The sequence below is a fragment of the Canis lupus genome, chromosome 5 (assembly GCF_003254725.2).
Source record: "Canis lupus dingo isolate Sandy chromosome 5, ASM325472v2, whole genome shotgun sequence".
NCBI classification, from domain to species: Eukaryota; Metazoa; Chordata; class Mammalia; order Carnivora; family Canidae; genus Canis; species Canis lupus.
The window spans coordinates 64,825,989-64,842,908 of record NC_064247.1 but is presented as its reverse complement, the minus strand read 5'-3'; the positions used below and the strand labels follow the sequence as shown (position 1 = coordinate 64,842,908).

The 16,920-nt window shown below is 61.1% G+C and overlaps 3 protein-coding genes across 5 annotated transcripts in view; 2 read left to right on the top strand and 1 right to left on the bottom strand.

Moving 5' to 3' along the window:
• The window catches only part of ZC3H18 (zinc finger CCCH-type containing 18), a 64,778-nt gene extending 63,530 nt beyond the window's left edge, over positions 1-1,248 (top strand). For all 3 annotated transcript variants that reach the window (XM_049110599.1, XM_025427081.3, XM_025427083.3), the window contains one exon: positions 345-1,248. In XM_049110599.1, coding sequence (XP_048966556.1) covers positions 345-558 — 214 coding nt within the window. In that variant the 3' untranslated portion in view covers positions 559-1,248. The remainder of the gene's footprint in view (positions 1-344) is intronic.
• A 4,641-nt stretch (positions 1,249-5,889) lies between these two features.
• On the top strand, positions 5,890-7,269 carry IL17C (interleukin 17C). Its single transcript, XM_025428758.2, has 2 exons — positions 5,890-6,233; positions 6,596-7,269. The coding sequence occupies exons 1-2, from the start codon at positions 5,890-5,892 to the stop codon at positions 6,852-6,854; spliced, it is 603 nt and encodes a 200-aa protein (XP_025284543.1). The 3' UTR covers positions 6,855-7,269.
• Positions 7,270-8,472: 1,203 nt separating this feature from the next.
• On the bottom strand, positions 8,473-16,803 carry LOC112646812 (cytochrome b-245 light chain). Its single transcript, XM_025427084.3, has 6 exons — positions 16,664-16,803; positions 11,753-11,822; positions 11,126-11,200; positions 10,878-10,961; positions 10,297-10,378; positions 8,473-8,746 (listed from the first exon to the last, which is right to left on the bottom strand). Exons 1-6 carry the CDS (start codon positions 16,719-16,721, stop codon positions 8,528-8,530), a joined length of 588 nt encoding a protein of 195 aa, XP_025282869.1. The 5' UTR covers positions 16,722-16,803; the 3' UTR covers positions 8,473-8,527.
• Positions 16,804-16,920: the final 117 nt, after the last annotated feature.

Here is a 16,920-nt window from a genome sequence, read left to right as displayed (position 1 = left end):
TTCTTTGTCACAGGAGGTCAGCTGTGAGGCCCGCCCTTGCCATCCCACTGCTCGAGGGCATGGTCCAGATGGGTATAGCCCCCCACACGCCCCGGCCCTTAGGGCTCCTCCTGAGTCAGCAGCATGGGGTTTCTCCCCACCGCAGGGGGAGGCCACAGAGAAGCACCAGAAGCAGGAGGGGTGGGTCAGCGAGGCCCCCGTCACTCTTCACTCTCCACCACTGAGGTGGGAGGAAAGCACACCTCCCTGCGGCCAGGCCAGACCACCAAGCACCAGGGCCCTGGGTCCTTACCCAATGGGAGGCTCCAACAGACCCTCTGACGGCCCCCCTCCCCCCACTGCAGGAAGCGCCAGTTGTCACCCCAGTCCAAGAGCTCCAGTAAGGTCACAAGTGTTCCTGGCAAAGCCCCTGATGCCGGCACCGCCGGCACCGTCTCCACCGGCACCAAATCAGGGAAGGCCAGCACGCTGTCTCGGCGGGAGGAGCTCCTGAAGCAGCTCAAAGCCGTGGAGGACGCCATTGCGCGCAAGCGGGCCAAGATCCCCGGGAAAGTGTAGGGGCCCCGTGGGCTCGGCCCCTGCCACAGTGAGAGACTCTTGTGTTTTTATAACTAGCGTGAGCACAGCCGTCTTGGATTTTGAAGTTAATGTCTCATTTTGGCTGTGATTCTTTTTAAAAATTAAAAAAGAAAAAAAAAGTTTCTCAGCTGGAAAAGAAGCCACATGTGATGAAGATGATGCTGAATCCTGGTCTTCTCCTGACCAGACCAGACTGAAGCAGCCCCATCCCAGAGCAGAAGTCCCGCCAGACAGACAGGCAGGCAGGCAGGCCGGCGGCAGGAGCCAGGACACGGCACCTGTTTTATGTAAATGATGGGTCCCAGGCGTCCAGTTCCGCCTGCCCGTGCTCTTTCCTACCCTCTGCCAGCCAGTCTGCCCCGAGTCCTGTCCTCCGCACGTGCTCCTTCCCGGCCGGGAGTGCCACATGCTCCTGAGCAGCCTCCTCCCCACCCCTGCCCTACCCCAGGGTCAAAAAAAAATAGATATATATTCTTGACTGAAGTCCGATTGGGAAATATTTCCTGTCTTTTATTTTAAGCATCAGATTGTTTTAGTTGATTTAAAAAGGAAAAAAAAATACAGAAAAGACCAAAAAAAAAAAAAAGGCTGAGGGTGTTGTTGGGCATCTGTCTAATGTGGAGGGTCTTTTTTTGAGGGGTCTCCTAAAATAAAGTATTTTGATAAACAGCCGTCTTGTGCTGGTGGTGATGATTCCTTGGGCCTGGGCCCCCACCTCCACCACGATGCCCATGTGGCCCCTGGGAGGCCCCAGTGAGATACCCTTGGTGCATCTAGCACAGGGGCTCTGCCCCCAACCCTGCCGCCCCCCCAAAGGTGTTGGGCACTCAGTGCTGTAGGGTCCACCATGGGGAGGGCCATGCGGGCTGCCCTGCTACTGCAGCCCCTGCTTGGGGGATGGAGCTCGCAGAGTAGCAGCAAGGCCTCAGAGCACCCCACAGTGTCTGCAGGCAGCAGACCCAGGGCCTTTCTGCCTTCAGATTGCTTTAAAACAGTCCGTAAGTGCTGGCATGCAAACCCCGCGGAGCCCATGCTGCTGCTCCCAGGCTGGGGGCTTCTCCCCTGCCTCTGTGACCTGCTGAGCTCCATCTGGCTCACGGATGCACTTGGGCCTCTGCCCCCAGGCTGGGGGACCAATGTGCTGCCGGGCTTCCTGGGTAGACAGTGCTCTGTGTCACGTTCACGTCATGCCTCCATCATAGTTAATCACGTGTTTCAGCAGTTTCTCATGGCTTATCTGGTTTGCCATCGTGTCGGCCAGGTATAAAGGGAACTCCCATGCTCCCAAGTGGGTGGCCTTCGAGGACACCAAGCCAGAAGCCAGGATGTGTGGGGGGCAAATCTGTCCTTAGGTGCTCTATGCCCAGCTGGGCAGTGACGGCCTCTCTAAAGTGGGGAGCCCACCACAGAGCTGCCTGTGCTCGGCTCTCCTTGACCCGCTGACCTGGCACTGGCCTCTGATACAGAGGCTGGAGCCACAGCCCTGGTCCCCTCAACCCCAGGCTGCTTGAGGCTAGCAGCTTTGCACTTGCCATCTGGACTCAGGGCTCCTCTGGGCCAGACTCAGGAGGTGCCTGTCCAGGAAGGGGCAAGGGCCATAGTCAGAACCAGCCCTGCCCCCACCCAGTCTGCTGAAAAGAACATTCTGGGCCAGGCATCTGGAATAAGGAAGGTCTCTGTGAGGTAATGGATCCTCGGGAACTCACTGGCTGAGATCCTGGCTGCAGGTTAACATGCAAATAGTGGGGATAATTGAGGGCCTGTCCCTCCGCTAGACAGCCCTCTATTCCTGTGCCCAGGTACAGTTGCCACAGCCAGGGCAGCCCTGCCACGTGACACATGTCGACCCACCCTACCCCCACCTGCTTGCCATTGCCCCCACCCCAGAGCCTTTGCACTCCCGGTTCCCGGTTTCCTGTTCCTGGAACTCTTGACAGTCCTGGCCAGGCCTGTGTTCCCCTTGGGCCCCCAGCGCAGCATATGCCTGGGCCCTCCCACACTCCTTCCCTGACCACCCTGCTCCTGTTGATGCCCCCCAGCCTGTCCTCCCCAGGCAAAGCCTCAGTGGCCACCACAGCCTCCATCCTCCTCTTTTGAGTGCATTAAAAAAAAGTTATATTTTTTAATTTGTAATTTTTGTCAACTCAAATGCGAGATACAATCTCCATTATGAGTGAACGCATCAGGCTAATGCGGTGGCTCATTTGGTGAAAGTTACTTTTCTGTGGGTTTCTCTGGTCATTCATGGTAGTACCTGCACTGCCTCCCACTGCGCCTGAGCCTCCTCCGGCCCCCGCAGCCCCCATGAGGCCAGCTGCCCGCCCCCCTCAGGGGCTCCCCCCAGAGGCTGCCCCAGCTTCCCCAGAGGCCCCCCAGCAGCCCCCCAGCTCCCCCCCAGCAGTTCCCTCCCCACCTCCCCCAGCAACCCCCCAGAAGTTTCCCCCAGGGGCTCCCCCCAGCAGCCCCCGCCAGATCCCCCGCAAGTAGCAGTGGTCACTGGCCCTCTAGGGCCAGCCTGCAGCCTCACACAGCAGGAGGGGCTGGGGCTTCAGCCCGAAGGAGGCCTGTGGTGAGAGGGGCATGGTTAGGGGGCGGGGCCCTGGGGACACCGCCTCAGGGACTCCCTCCAGCCTTCCTCTGAGGGCGCCTTTCCAGTCTTGCCCAACCCGGGACTTCTGTGCTTGCCTCAGCCACCCGCAGGAATGAGGTGCCGCCAGGGCCCCCGCCCTGCATCCTTCCGGCCTCCGCGCTGGCCGGCCAGAACCCCGACCCCCGGGCCCTGCCCCTGGTCCCCTGACTCGCCCAGGGCCTGGCTCGCGCCCATGGTGCCGTGAAGCAGAGTGGTGGTGCAGCCTGGTCCCAGAGTCCCTCTGCCAAGCGTGGCACCCACCTGCTGGGCTGTTCTGATAAACCCCAGAAAATTCAGAAACCCACCCCCACCTCCGTGGGGAGCTGGTGTGGGCAGGGGCAAGGCTGGGGCCGCGCTTGCCCTGTGTGTCCAGCTGGGCCCCCGCAGGAGGGGAACAACCCTGGCAGCCGTGGCAGGAGTGACCATTTTACAGCCTTTTCATTTCATAAATGATGCCTCTGTGTGTGTGTGTGTGTGTGTGTGTGTGTGTGTGTGGCCAGACACCCCGGCCTCCCGCCTGAAGGAAGGCCAGACCACACTGCACAGCTGGTGTCCCTCCCTCAGCCTCCAGACCAGGGCCCCATCTTCCTCCCTGGGCAGCCCACTCATCACCCTTCCCTTCGTTCCACTGTGTTCATGGAACACTGGGCGCCAAGCACTGCTCTGTGCTGCAGCGGTGGAGTCTCCACCATACCACCACCCCAGCCCTCTGGGGGCTCACGCTGCCTCGGGGTGGACACAGGAGGGACTGGAGCTCCCCCAGGACCCAGCACCCCTGCAGGGAGGCAGCTGTCAGCTAGGCCCCAGAAGGGTCCTCTCAAGAGCTAGCCTGAGCCAGCATGCCCCACAATGCACTGCATGGGGGTCCTGGGCCCAACCATGTACCCCCCAAAATACATTCAAGTCCTAGACCTGGTCCCTCTGACGAGTGAAGGGTCTTGGCAGATGTCATGAGGTAAAGAGCTTGAAATGAGATCACTTTGAATGAGGTGGGTGTCCTGAGAAGACAGACCCACAGGAGAGGCCACGTGAAGACGAGGCAGTGTGGCCACAAGGGACTGAGAATTGCCAGCAGTCCCCAGAAGCTAGGAGAGGTGGGAACAGGAGGATCCCTCAGAGACCCCAGAAGGAATTGACCCTGCCAACTATTTGATTGGAGACTCTGGCCTCCAGAACAATGAACACATCTGCGTCCTAAGCCCTCGGTGGGTGGTGCTTTGTTAGAGCAGCCCTACCAAACTCATGCATGGTGTGGTGAGCTCCCCATTGCAAGAGGTATGCAAGCGAGGGCTGATGACCATGGGCAGGGGCATCATAGGAAGGAGCAGCCCTGGGCACTCAAGCAGCTATCCACCCATCTTCCGGGAAGGAGCATTCCCCCTAGCCCTGCCCTGCCCCCGGGAGAGGGGCACAGGACAGCCTGCCTGCAGGTGCAGACTCCTGTAAGGACCAGGAGGGCGGGTCCCTGCCCAGAGGCGCACCCGGGAGAGCCCCGCTCCAGGATATCTTCATGTCCCTGGATGGTGCCTCTCCTGGCCAGTCCCCTGCCCTCAGGCCCTCCTCAGCTGAGGGATACTTGAGACTCTGATAGGAGACACCCGGACACACAGGGTCTTAGGGGTGGCCGGGGGACCCAGGGAGTGGCACCCAAAGCTTCACAGTCTCGCCTCCAACTGTCCCTTTAAGGATAACCAAGGTGCCTGGCCCCGGCCCCCCATGGCCCCCACAGCTCCGAGAAGGGGCTCCTCAAATCCAGCTTCTCGAGGTGCAGCCACTTGAAAGTTTCCAAGGCATTCTCGCCCCATCTCTGGCTCCTAGGAGAGGTTTTGTTGAGTAAATCTAGAAACCCAACCCAGATCTGAAGACGCTGGCTGGTCCTCTGCCTCCAGAGCCTCTCTGGACACCCCCCCCCCCCCCCCCCCGGTGCAGCAGGAGGCAGACACAGGTGCTCCTCCTGGACCATCTTAGATAAAAACCGGGACCAACCTCATGTCCACACCTGGGGAGCCGGCCCTCGAGTCCACGCTGGGTGGGGATGGGAGCTGCCCTAGCTGCCCCAGCTCACAGCTCCACGCAGCAGAAACCTCCCAGCCCAAACAAGCTGCCAGTGTCCACGCTCCATTCGCAGGTGCTCAGCCCAGGCAAGGGTCCCTCTGGGCGGGGGAGGGCCAGGAAGAGTGGGGGTGGGCACGGTGGCCCTGAGTGGGGAGGAGGGGACAGTGGGGACCCACGGGGAGGGAAGGAGGAAGCGCAGCCGTGCACTTCCCGAGGAGGAAGCTGTCCCGGATTTTCCCCAGGTGTGGCTGGAGGTATAAAGGGCGCCAGGAGCCAGCAGCCTCCAGGTCCACAGCCTCCAGGTGCACCTGCCTCTGCCAGCCCAGCGCCGCCGCTGCGATGGTGAGCCGCTGCCTCTCCCCCTGCCCCCTGCCCCCACCCCAGGTGGCCCTCCTGCCCCTCAGCAGAGGATGTTGGCACAGGGCCCAAGAAGCCCCAAATCTGGGAAGGGGACCCAGGAGCCCTGGGGCTTTGGGGAGCGTGGGCTGAGGACCCAGTCTCCCTCTGGGCCTCAGTATCCCCAACTTTAGAGGAAGGGGCACAACCCATCTTTGCACAGTAACCAGGGCAAGCTGGGAGGGCAGGGGCTGCCCCCTTCCCCGTGTGCCCCCTGACCTGACCGCTCAATGCCTGTCCACCAGCTCCTCCCCCGCCTCTTGCTTCTGTTCTGGCTGCCCGCCAGCCTGGCCCGCCACGGCCCCCAGCTCTGGAGGGGCCTCCACACCCACGGGACCCCACGCTGCTACTCGGCCGAGGAGCTTCCCCGGGGTCAAGCCCCGCCACATCTGCTGGCTCGAGCTGCCAAGTGGGAGCAGGCTTTGCCCGTGGCCCTGGTGTCCAGCCTGGAGGCAGGGGGCCGAGGCAGGGAGCAGGACGGTCCCCCCGCTGGGGCGCAGTGCCCAGTGCTGCAGCCTGAGGAGGTCCTGGAAGCTGACATCCACCAGCGCTCCATCTCCCCCTGGAGATACCGGTGAGGGCTGCGGGCCCCCGTGCGTGGTACTGGGGCACCTGCTCCACAGCATCGGGCCAGCTCCTCCCCTGAGCCCCCACGTCTTCACCTGCTAGACGAAGGGTCACCCACAGGTGGGGAGGGGGGGTCCCATCACATGAGCTCCTCCTCGCTGCTGGTATCCGCAGGATGTCAGCGTGGCTCTGTTCCCAGGGTCCCTGGGGCAGGTGGGCTGGGCTGGGGGTTGGGCAAGGGCCGTTCTGGGAGGGCAGGGGGGGCCCCCGATGAGCCTCACCCCTGCTGCCGGCCCCACTGCCTGACTTCCTTGGCTCGTGGGCCAGACAGGGCTGCAGACAGGGGCCTCACGCGGTCTGTCCCCACAGTGTGGACACGGACGAGAGCCGCTACCCGCAGAAGCTGGCCTTCGCCGAGTGTCTGTGCAGGGGCTGTATCAGCGCCAGGACGGGCCGGGAGACGGCTGCCCTCAACTCGGTGCCGCTGCTGCAGAGCCTGCTGGTGCTCCGCCGCCGGCCCTGCTCCAGGGACACCACGGGGCTGCCCACGCCAGGGGCCTTCTCCTTCCACGCCGAGTTCATCCGTGTACCCATCGGTTGCACCTGTGTCCTGCCCAGGTCCACGTAGTGACCTGGCCCCACGCTGCATTCACCTGTGTTGGGGGGCGTGGTTGCCCCCCAGACTGGACATTGGGGGTCTTGCCAAAGAGGGCCCCTCCTATTTATGTGTATTTATTGTTTATTTATTTGCTCCCTGGGTCCCTGGGCAGGTACTGAGGCTCCTGGCCTCAGGTGTGAGGAATAATGCTGGAGGGCAGGGTCCACCTGCCCGCAGGTGACCTGTGCTGCTCAGACCCATCTGCAGTCTCCGTTTACCCTTCTGGCAAACAGTTGGGCCAGAAGGAATCTTTTTATTCTTCTAGAACTTGCAAAATAACAGAAAAGATGTTCCAATGTCCCCCCTACGTCTGTGGTCCCCTGGGCTCCCCTCACACCCTCACTGGCCTCAGGCTGGTCCCGGCTCCCTGCCCCTGGGGAACAAGTACCCCTGTACTTCTAAAACAACTATTTATTTTAGAATGTGCGTGAATGTGTTGTTAAATTGACAAACGCCTCCAGAGCACAGCGTCGGATAGCAGAGGGCAGTGACTGAAGGCCCCCTCCTCCCCTCACCCCTGCCTGGTCCTTGATTGCCAGCTGGTCCTGCATGGGCAGCCACTGGCCCCAGATCCCGGGGTCCTTTCCGAAATGTCTGTGCGTGCACCCCCAGGGCAGCCAGGGTGGGAGGCATGCCCGCTGGCCCCGGTGCCTGGGGAGGGGCTGGGCTCACAGTCTGGCCGCGATGCTGGCAGGCCCTCCTTCACCAAGGGCACCCACCTCTGCCCCACGGGCGGTCTCTGAGGTAAAGCCCCAGGGGGGGGTCGGCTCTGGAGTGACACGCCTGTGCAGCCCACCATCCCCTCCAAGCATCTGAATTTCCCGCAGCCCCACCACAGACCCAGGCAGATGTGAAGGCCAGGCCACCTGGGGCTTCTGCTGCCACCAGTGACCTGGCACACCAGGGGCAGCCCCTGGGCCAGGCATCCCAGTCTGCAGAGCGTCATGGATCGGAGCCCAAGTGGGCACGTGTGTGTGGCCTCAGCAACCACACAGTGGGCCTGGGCAGCTCCAGCTGGGCTCCAACCCCCTTCGCAGATTGTTTCCCCAGCCCACCTAAAGGCAGCTTTCAGCACCTCCCTGCCTGACCAGCCATGTTCGCTCACCCCTGATTAAGGCTTACTGTGTGCAAGCAAACACCCAGGAAGTGGGGACGAGTGACCTTTGTCTGGGGTCTGAAGGATGCTTTGGTCAGCATGTTACTGAGTTTCCATCATGCGGCTGGTCCGAAAGTAGAGCCCCGCAGGTGACAGATACCACAGAACCACCGGAAGGAAGGCTGGGGACGGAGAGGAGAGGGCAAGGGGGTCCAGAGGCCACCAGGATGGGGACCAGTCTTCTAGGCAGAGGCAGCAGCCCAAGCAGGGCCCAGACTGGGCAGGGCCATCCCTGTGGCTGCAGTGGCTGGTGTGGCATGGGTGGCATCTGTCCTGGGCTGTGGGAGCCTGGCGGCTTTGGCCAAGGCCTGTTGGGCCGGGCAGTGGGGGGCAGGGGGGGAGCAGCAGAGGGGGAGCGGGGGGCAGACAGGCTGAGAAGTGCTGAAGGAGATGCCTGGCTTGGGAGTGGGATGCACACGGGGACTCAGGGAGTCTGCTCTCTTTGGTTTATTTTGCGGGCTCCATGAGGAACAGGTAGAGATGCTACTCATACAACCTCATCAATCACCGGGACTGGGTTTTCCTGGGGGCCACCGGAAACCCCCACAGCACCTGCCGCCTCCTCCTCTTCACTGGGCTTCTTCCGGGCCTCGGCTGGCGGCCGCGGTGGGGGGTTGCTGGGCGGCTGCTTGATGGTGCCACCCACCTGCGGACGCTCCTTGGGCTGGGGCTCGATGGGGATCCACTGCTCTCCGTGGTAAGCCGCCTGCACGATTTGAAGGAGCTGGGTCAGAGCTGGGTGGATAGTGCTCCCCCAACTCAGCCGCCAGGAACAGGGTGGGACCCATGTCTGAGCCCACTATGTCCGGAGTGACAGCCAGGACCTCAGAGTTCAGCTGATTCACTTTCCAGCAGGGACCCCACATGGGGGTGGGCAACCTGGAGCCCACTCCAGGTGCTCAGGCCTCCCCACAGGGTCTAGGGCAAGAGGCCAGGCCTGGGAATCCAACACGCACAGTCTGGCTGGCCAGGCACCTGCAGCGGGGGAGTGGGGGGGAGAGGGGACGGGGACAGCCAGGAGGGCGGGGGAACGTGTGCTCTTTTATTTGTATCCCACGGTCCTTGACACATAGAAAAAGTGTGACATCATGTCACTCATGAAGCAGAAGAATGAAATGAACATCTGCAGTCCTGCCTTCTCACCTGAAAACTAGGACACCTGCCCTGAAAAAAGGACCATGCAGCAGACCCGAGAGTGCACAGAGACATGGCACAAACCAGAACGCTAACAGATCCGCTCGCATTCTCTGCCCAGGGGAGGATCTCACACCAAGCTCACAGGCCCTTAACAGAGGCAGAGAAAGTATTCGGGGTCTGACCTTCACTCACAGAATATTCACAACTAAAACGTACATGAGGTTCCCGCAAGTCAGTAATGTAAAGACAAAGGCCCCCTGGACAAACGGGTAGGGACTGGATGCAGCAGCGGGCAGCCAGTGGGAACCAGCAGCCCTGCCAGCCTAGGTGGGCAGCACGCGGCAGCCAGGTAGGGTGCCCCTGATGCAGGGAGGGTGCCGGGGCTGGATGTGGGCGATGGTCTCCCTGCGCCCTGTGACCAGCCGCAGGAAGCAGCCAAACACACAGAGCAGCAACAGGGTGGGCTCCCGTTGGGGGAGCACCGAGGGGCCGGCGGGCAGGTCACTAAGGTGCAGGACGGCTTAGAGCACAGACAACACACCACCCGTTCCCTCACAATATGTGCAAAGGATGAATGTGCAGCGCAGGAGGACGGCAAGCATGGGGCGCAAGGCCCATGCCCCACAGAGCTTCTACCCAGGCCGTCCTCCCCAGTATCTGCCAGCCCTCCTGTAAAGATTGGGTTAGGGGTGTCCTTCCAACGGGGTCTTTGCTATGTCCCAACTCCAGGCAAACCCAACAGGGCAGCCTTGGGAAACCTCTAGGTGGCATCTGTGCTGTTTACAAGCTCCCTAGGAAGTGCCCCTGACAGCACCCAAGTCAGGAAGGATGGCTTAGATGAGACAAATATGATGAGTGGGTCCCAATCCAGTTGGGCCTTGGCTAGCTGGGTGACCCTAGTCCAGCCAGGTCACTTCCCTGACTTTGTATCTCTTGGTCTGTAGAGTGGGGACCTCAGCACTCCCTTGCAGGGATGAGGCACCGATAAGGGAGCTGCCACACTTTACATACGTGGAGATAGTGGCTACAGCATCACTGGCTCTGATACGGCGTGAGCAAGGACACCGGCTGCCGGCTTTGGCTCTGCCCGCAGCGCTGGCCACAGAGGATACCACTTACCAGCAGATAGATGCTGCTCGCGATGGCCAGGCAGGCTGTCCCCAGGATGGTGGCCAGCAGGAATCCAGCAGGTACTGAGAGCCTGGGGAGGGGTGGCAGGGCGGTCAGGGGGTTTGCAGGATCAAAGGCTGCAGGATCTCGGGACAAGGCAGACTAGTGTGCGGTCCCCAGGACCCTGGCTGGAGGAGATGCCCAGACCCGCCAAAGGTTAGGCTTCTAAGCTTGGGCCCTTTAGGCTGTTCTTGGGATGCTGGCACCTGGGCCCCACCCACCACACCAGGGGGAAGCCCAAATAGCCACAGAGGCCTGTGAGTGTTGTGGCCTCCCTGCCAGTGACCAGCAGATCCACACACAAGGCAGTGAGCAGAGCCGCCCGGGAGAGCCCGGTCTATTCCTGATTTAAGCTTCTAGGGTTGCAGTGAGCCATCAGGGAGCAGCAGGTGACAGAGCAGGTCTCAGGACCCCAGGATCTGGGCTTCTGTTTGGAAGCATATCTGGGCGGGGACGGGCCTGACTTGATCCAGATGATGGGGAGGGTTTATACCAGGGCCATCTTGGTCTCTGGGGAACAGGGGACTCACCCAAGGTGCAGGAAGGCCCGGATGTAGTAGTTCCTGGAGAGAGGCCCGAACACCTTCACCACTTTGGTCATGTACTTCTGTCCACTAGGCAGAGGGGAGGGAAGACACTGTATCCCACACAGCACCCTCCTCCCTAGAGCACCTTGGCTTCTCACTCCTTAGGACTGAGTGGGGGGCCACGGTGGCTGGGCAGGCCCTGGAAGGAGGGTGCTCCCGTGGGGTGGCCCGGAGCAGGGCTGGGGGCTCACCATCTCTCCATGGTGGATCCCTTCCTCCTCTTCCCGCGCGGATACTCCAGCAGGCACACAAACACGCCTGCTCCGCTGCAGGTGCCGTTAAGGAGCCGCCACACAGCCCGGGGGTCTCAGTGAGCCCCCTTTGCGGATGAGAAGACAGAGGGTTAGGTTGCTTCCCAGAGGTCACTCAGCAGAGTCTGCCACTGTGCTGCCCGCATGAGCCCTCCATCCCCCCCCACGCCTGCCTCGGTGGGCCTGTCACAGCTGGGCCAGAGGGGCTGAGCCTGTTCCGATGGATCCCAGGCCAACCCTGGGGGACGGCTGATAGAGGGGGCCTGGAGGGGATCCCAGGAATCCCCAAGGCCTCAGGGCTTCTGACACCTCTCCCCAGGCCAGTCTTCATGGGCCTGCTGCGGACCCACGCCCGGCCTCGGGCAGGCTGCTGCCCTGCTCAGTCCCACTGTGTGACCGAGCCCCATCCTGCCCTCCCCAGCGCTGTGGAGTGTCTCAAGGGCCCACAAATGGGGGTAGCACTCTGCAAACTGTTTAGTGCTATGCCCCCAGGGACAGCAGCAGCCCCACCCTGTGCCCAGAAGTCCTGCCCCCGACCCTAGCCTGGACTCTGCGGTGGCAGGATACATGGAGTAGGCGCCGAAGTACCACTTGGTGAACTGGCCGGCGGTGGCCACGATGCCTCCCATGATGAGGACTGTGGGCAGAGGAGAAGCAGGTTAGCAGGAGGAATGTGCCCCCATCGCAGGTGCAGGGCTGGGGGCTGTAGGGTGCTCTGGCCACTCTCCGTGGGCTCCCCTCCCTTGGCCAGGCCATCATCCACCACATGGGACAACATGTTTATCTGTGCAGGGGACACAGAAGGAGAAACCCCTAGAAAGTGACAGGCAAGTTGGGGAAGGGGTGAAAAGAGCAGTGCGTGGGGGGAGCCAGGTCTGGGTCCCAGCAGCAGCTGGGGGACACCCAGCCTTAGAGCCCCAGGAGGGCCGCTGGGGCTGGTCTTCACCGCAGCCGTCCACTCTGCAGGGCTCTGCGACCCCTGGCCGTTTCGAGTGCTTGCTTTCTGCATCTCAAGATGACACTGTCCCTTTGTGTGTGCTCCTGTGGATGGGCGAGGCTCCCAGCTGCACAGCGCTCCTATGTCCCACTGGTCACCTGGCCTCCAGCCGACAGACACCGATATCCCTATGCCCTTCCCGGGGCTGCTGTGGGCCACTCCAGCCCACGTGGTCCTGCCTCCTGCTGGCTGCTGGAGGCGGCATACCTCTGCATCTTTTCTCCCCAGAAATTATCTTTTTTTTTTTTTTTATAATTTATTGCGGTAAAATATACATAACATAAAATGTTCTGTTTTAGCCATGTTAAAGTCCACCGCTCAGGCGGTCTAAGTCCACGCCCTGCTGTGCGAGCATCCCCAGAACGAACAGCGATCACTCGAGGTACAATCAGGACATGTTGATCTTTCTCTGTGTCTCGCATGAATAAAATCTTAAAAAAAAAAAATCTAAAGCTTCTCTTCCTGGATCATGTGTAGACTTGACCTCACCATGATTAATTATTTACCATCGGTGCTCATTTTCAAAGCCCCTCCACCTCCTCGCAGCCTGTCCTGTCTGCGGGACTCAGCACCCACCCACACCCACACCCACACCCACCCCTGCTAACAAGCATCCTTTGAGGTCCCCCCCGGGTCCTGAATCCGTCCTTTTTCTCGGCACCTAAAATTCTCTTCCCTCGGCTCCCAGCAGCGGCTCCTGAGAAGTCTGCAGTCAGGCTGCTACGAAACCACTTTTTCCCTCTGGTAAATTTTAAGATTTCCTTTAATGGTCTGTAATTTCATTACCATGTGTCCAAAAAGGGATTGGTTTTCCTTTATTCTGCAATGGGCTCTGCTTTCTTTCAATCTGAGATTTCTCCATTTCTGGAAAATGCTTACCCCTGACCCTTTTTTTTTTTTCTTAAAGATTTTATTTATTTATTCACAGACACAGAGAGAGAGAGAGGCAGAGACACAGGCAGAGGGAGAAACAGGCTCCACGCAGGGAGCCCGATGTGGGACTCGATCCCGGGTCTCCAGGATCACACCCCAGGCTGCAGGCGGCGCCAAACCGCTGCGCCACCGGGGCTGCCTACCCATGACCCTTTTGTATTGTCTCCCAGCATTCTGCCTACAGAGCCCTGATTCTCACCTCTGCACCTACTGCTGCCCATGGGGTGGGTCTCTCCCCCCACCCTGCACCCTTGCATACAGCTCAGCTTCAGTTTCTCTAAGATTTTTTTTTAAAGATTTTATTTATTTATTCATGAGAGATGCAGAGAAACAGGCAGAGGAAGAAGCAGGCTCCATGCAGGGAGCCCGACGTGAGACTTGATCCCAGGTCTCCAGGATCACGCCCTGGGCTGAAGGCAGCACCAAACCGCTGAGCCACCAGGGCTGCCCGTCTCTAAGATTGTTTTTAAAGCTTTTTAAATTAATTTATTCATAAGAGACAGAGAGAGAGATAGACAAACAGAGAGAGGCAGAGAAACAGGCAGAGGGAGAAGCAGGCTCCATGCACCGGGAGCCCGATGTGGGACTCGATCCCGGGTCTCCAGGATCACGCCCTGGGCCAAAGGCGACACCAAACCGCTAAGCCACTCGGGCTGCCGTCTCTCTAAGATTTTATTTATTTGAGAGAGAGAATGAGCAGGGGAAGGAGCAGATGGAGAAGCAGGCTCTCCGATGAGCAGGGAGCCTGACGTGGGACTCCATCCCAGGACCCCGGCATCACGACCTGAGCCGAAGGCAGACACCTCACCAACGGAGCCCCCCAGGTGCCCCTCAACTGCTCTTTAATGACCCCCTCTCTGTCTCTGGGCTGTGTGCTGTGAGGTTCCCTGAGCCCCACCTTCCATTCCACAAATCCTCTCATCTTTACAGAGCATTCAATTCATTAACCTTTGATGACTTTTTTCTTTGACGTTCTGTGTTAGTTCACATCTTGCGCTGTCCTGTTTTTGCTATAAAACTCTGCTCCTCCCCCCCTCCCCGAGCAGTTTGGGACACTCGTAGGCATCAAGGCATGCTCACATTCTCAGGTCTTGAAGAGGCTGGGCAGCTCTGGCTCTGTGGCGGTGTGAGAGGGCCCTCCCCGGGGGGTGGGGGTGGGTGGGGGCACGAGCTGGCAGCTGGTGGAGTCTGGTTTCCTGCGGCAGCCTTGCAGACAATGTTCATGTTTGCCTCTGCTGGGGGGGCTTCGGGGTTTCTCCAGCCTGGGCCCAGCTCACAGGCCTCTCTCGGTCTGGCACAGGGTAGGAGACAGTTGGCCCTTCCCCACATGCAGCACAGGCCTGAGTTTCCACAAGGGTTTGTCTTGTCCGTGACTTCAAGTCCAGGCCTGGCTGCAGGTGGCAAGTGTCCTCGGGGTGGGGGGACCTGCTTCCTACTGTTTCCCATGCAGGAGGCCCTCCCCGGTGTGGGCCAGCCACGCAGGCCAAACTCCCTTGTTTCCACACTAGGCCCCCACATCCCACCAGGTAAGAGCTCGAGGCCCTGGGCGCCCCTTCCTTTGACCCAGACACATCTCCTTGAAGTCTCACTCTGCTTTTCCTGCCAGCAGATTTCCTATCCCTGGTGCTGAGCTCTGCTACATATTAACTTATTTTGTTGGCCGTCAGGGTCCGGGTGGGCTGGAAGAGGGAAGGGCGGCATTCTGCATCCAGCCAACACCCTTGTGTTTGAGCGCCTGATTTCCTGTCCTGAGCAGCAGTTCTGCTGCCTGGGGTCAGCAGGGGGGTGGGGGCGGGGGGGTGGGCAGAAGAAAACCCCACTAACTCACCAGGAAGGCAGGACTGTCTGCCACCCACCAAACGCTGACAGAGCCCTACTAGGACACAGCAGGAACACGATGAGGCCCCCGCTCCTGGGGGGCTCCTGGTCTCATCAGGGGGAACAAAAATCAACATTGAAACTGGGGAATGTGGTGCAATGTCCGGGGCTATGCTCCGCCTGATGCTCTAGAAAGACTCCTCCAAGCAGGCGGCTTTTTGAGCCGAGAAATGAATGGAGAAGCCAGCCAGCCACAGATGCTTCAGATAGATGTCTCCTCAGCAAAGGCCCTGCGGCCTGCTCAGGGGAACAGGGACAAAAACGAACCCTGTGGACGAGGCCCAGAGAAGGCAGGGGGCTGGAGGATCGGGTGCAGGAGAGGCCAAAATCGGTCGGGCTTTGGTTATGCGTCCCGCAAAGCCATGGGAAGGCTTTCAGTAGCAGGTGACACAATCTGGTCATAGGGGGTTTCCCACAATAGGAAAACCTGTGGAGCATGACTGCGGCTAGGCTCTCATCAGGCCTGAGCCATCCCCTGGAGGCTGCAGTTTACACCCAGAAGAAAAGTCAGCAAGGGAGGAAGCAGAGCAGGGCCCTGGGGGACCTTCTGACAAACTGTCTTATTTGATGATGGAGAAGGCTGAGCCCAGACCCCAAATGCACCGTACGCACAGCGGCCGTGAGGGCAGCCTGGGTGCCACAGCACCGCAAGCAGGAGCCCAGGCCAGGACGGCCAGCCTGCACACAGTGGGCCTTCTACGAATAGAGCCTGGAGTGGACAGCCTGGGGACAGAGGGGAGCACCACGTGACCCACCCACTGAGCTCTCTGCCACTCGAGATGCCCAGTGCAGGGGGTGACCTGCCTGGATACACAACACACTGCTAGATCCTGTACTCTAAAATGTGATCCCGCAGCGCAGGGCCGGGGAGACTTCATCTACCTCTCCGCCTTCCCTCCCCAAGTTCCCTCCCCAGGTGGAGGGAGGCCTGGGGGAGGAGGGTCCCAGGGGAATGGTGCTGGGCTGAGAGCCCCCCTCCTCAGCACATTCATAGGCCCTTCCTGGGAGTGGGAGGTCCCTGGTCAGGAGGCAGAGCCTCCGGCCCCTCTTGCCTCAGGCCCTGGTGTGGACTCAGCTCTACCCCACTCAGTCCGGAGAAGTTCCTGCTTGTGAGCACAGAGCTCGGGTGCAGACCCCATGCTCCGTAAGCAGAGCTCCTGAGCACAGGTGGCAGGGTGGCTGGGGGCTCTGAGCTGACCAGGCTCGCTCTAGGGGGTCTCTAGCCACCTTATGAAATCCCAGATGCCATTCTGTGGAACGGGGGGCCTGGGCCCCGACGGAGAGCCCCTGCCACCCAGGAAGAGAGGGAGCCCCGGCCCCCCACTCCAGGGCAGCAGGGCCACCAGGGCGCCCCCTTGCCGGGTTTACCCAACCCTGGGGGGCAGGGACTCCCCGGAAACCACCAAGGAGGAAACGCCTCTTCTCCTGGCTGCAACTTCCTCTCTCGGTGCGGCGGTCCGGCGGCGGGGCGGGGGTCATGGGCCGTCGAGGGGACGGCTGGGGCGTGGGCGGGGGAAGGGGCTCCGAAGCCCCTCCGCAGGCCGAGCGCCCCCGCTGCCCGGCAGGCTGCAGCCCGCCGACCCCCGCCGGCCGCCCCGGCCCGCAGTGGCAGGTCCCGCTTCCCAGCCCGCGCCCCGCGGCCCGCGGCCCGAGCCCCCGCGCGCACTCACTCAGGCCGGACGCCAGCGCCTGCTCGTTGGCCCACATGGCCCACTCGATCTGCCCCATGGCGGCGACGACCGCAGCTCGGCGGGCTCCTGCGACACTGCGCCCGCGCTCCCGCCGCCCGCCCCCAGCGCCCCGCCCCCAGCGCCCCGCCCCGCCCCGCCGCCCGCCCCCAGCGCCCCGCCCCCCGCCCCCAGCGCCCCGCCCCGCCCCGCCGGGCAGGTGAGGCTCCCCCGAGAGCCGGGACCCAGCCCTGGGGCCC

What these genes read in the sequence shown, in the direction of transcription:
- IL17C (XM_025428758.2), top strand. Translation starts at nt 5,890, where the DNA reads ATGCCTGTCCACCAGCTCCTCCCCCGCCTCTTGCTTCTGTTCTGGCTG. An exon ending in ATCTCCCCCTGGAGATACCG is followed by an intron (nt 6,234 to 6,595) that starts GTGAGGGCTGCG and finishes CTGTCCCCACAG; the next exon opens with TGTGGACACGGACGAGAGCC.
- LOC112646812 (XM_025427084.3), bottom strand. Translation starts at nt 16,721, where the DNA reads ATGGGGCAGATCGAGTGGGCCATGTGGGCCAACGAGCAGGCGCTGGCG. An exon ending in GGCGCTGGCGTCCGGCCTGA is followed by an intron (nt 11,823 to 16,663) that starts GTGAGTGCGCGC and finishes CTCTGCCCACAG; the next exon opens with TCCTCATCATGGGAGGCATC. An exon ending in CGGGCCTTCCTGCACCTTGG is followed by an intron (nt 10,379 to 10,877) that starts GTGAGTCCCCTG and finishes ACCCCTCCCCAG; the next exon opens with GCTCTCAGTACCTGCTGGAT.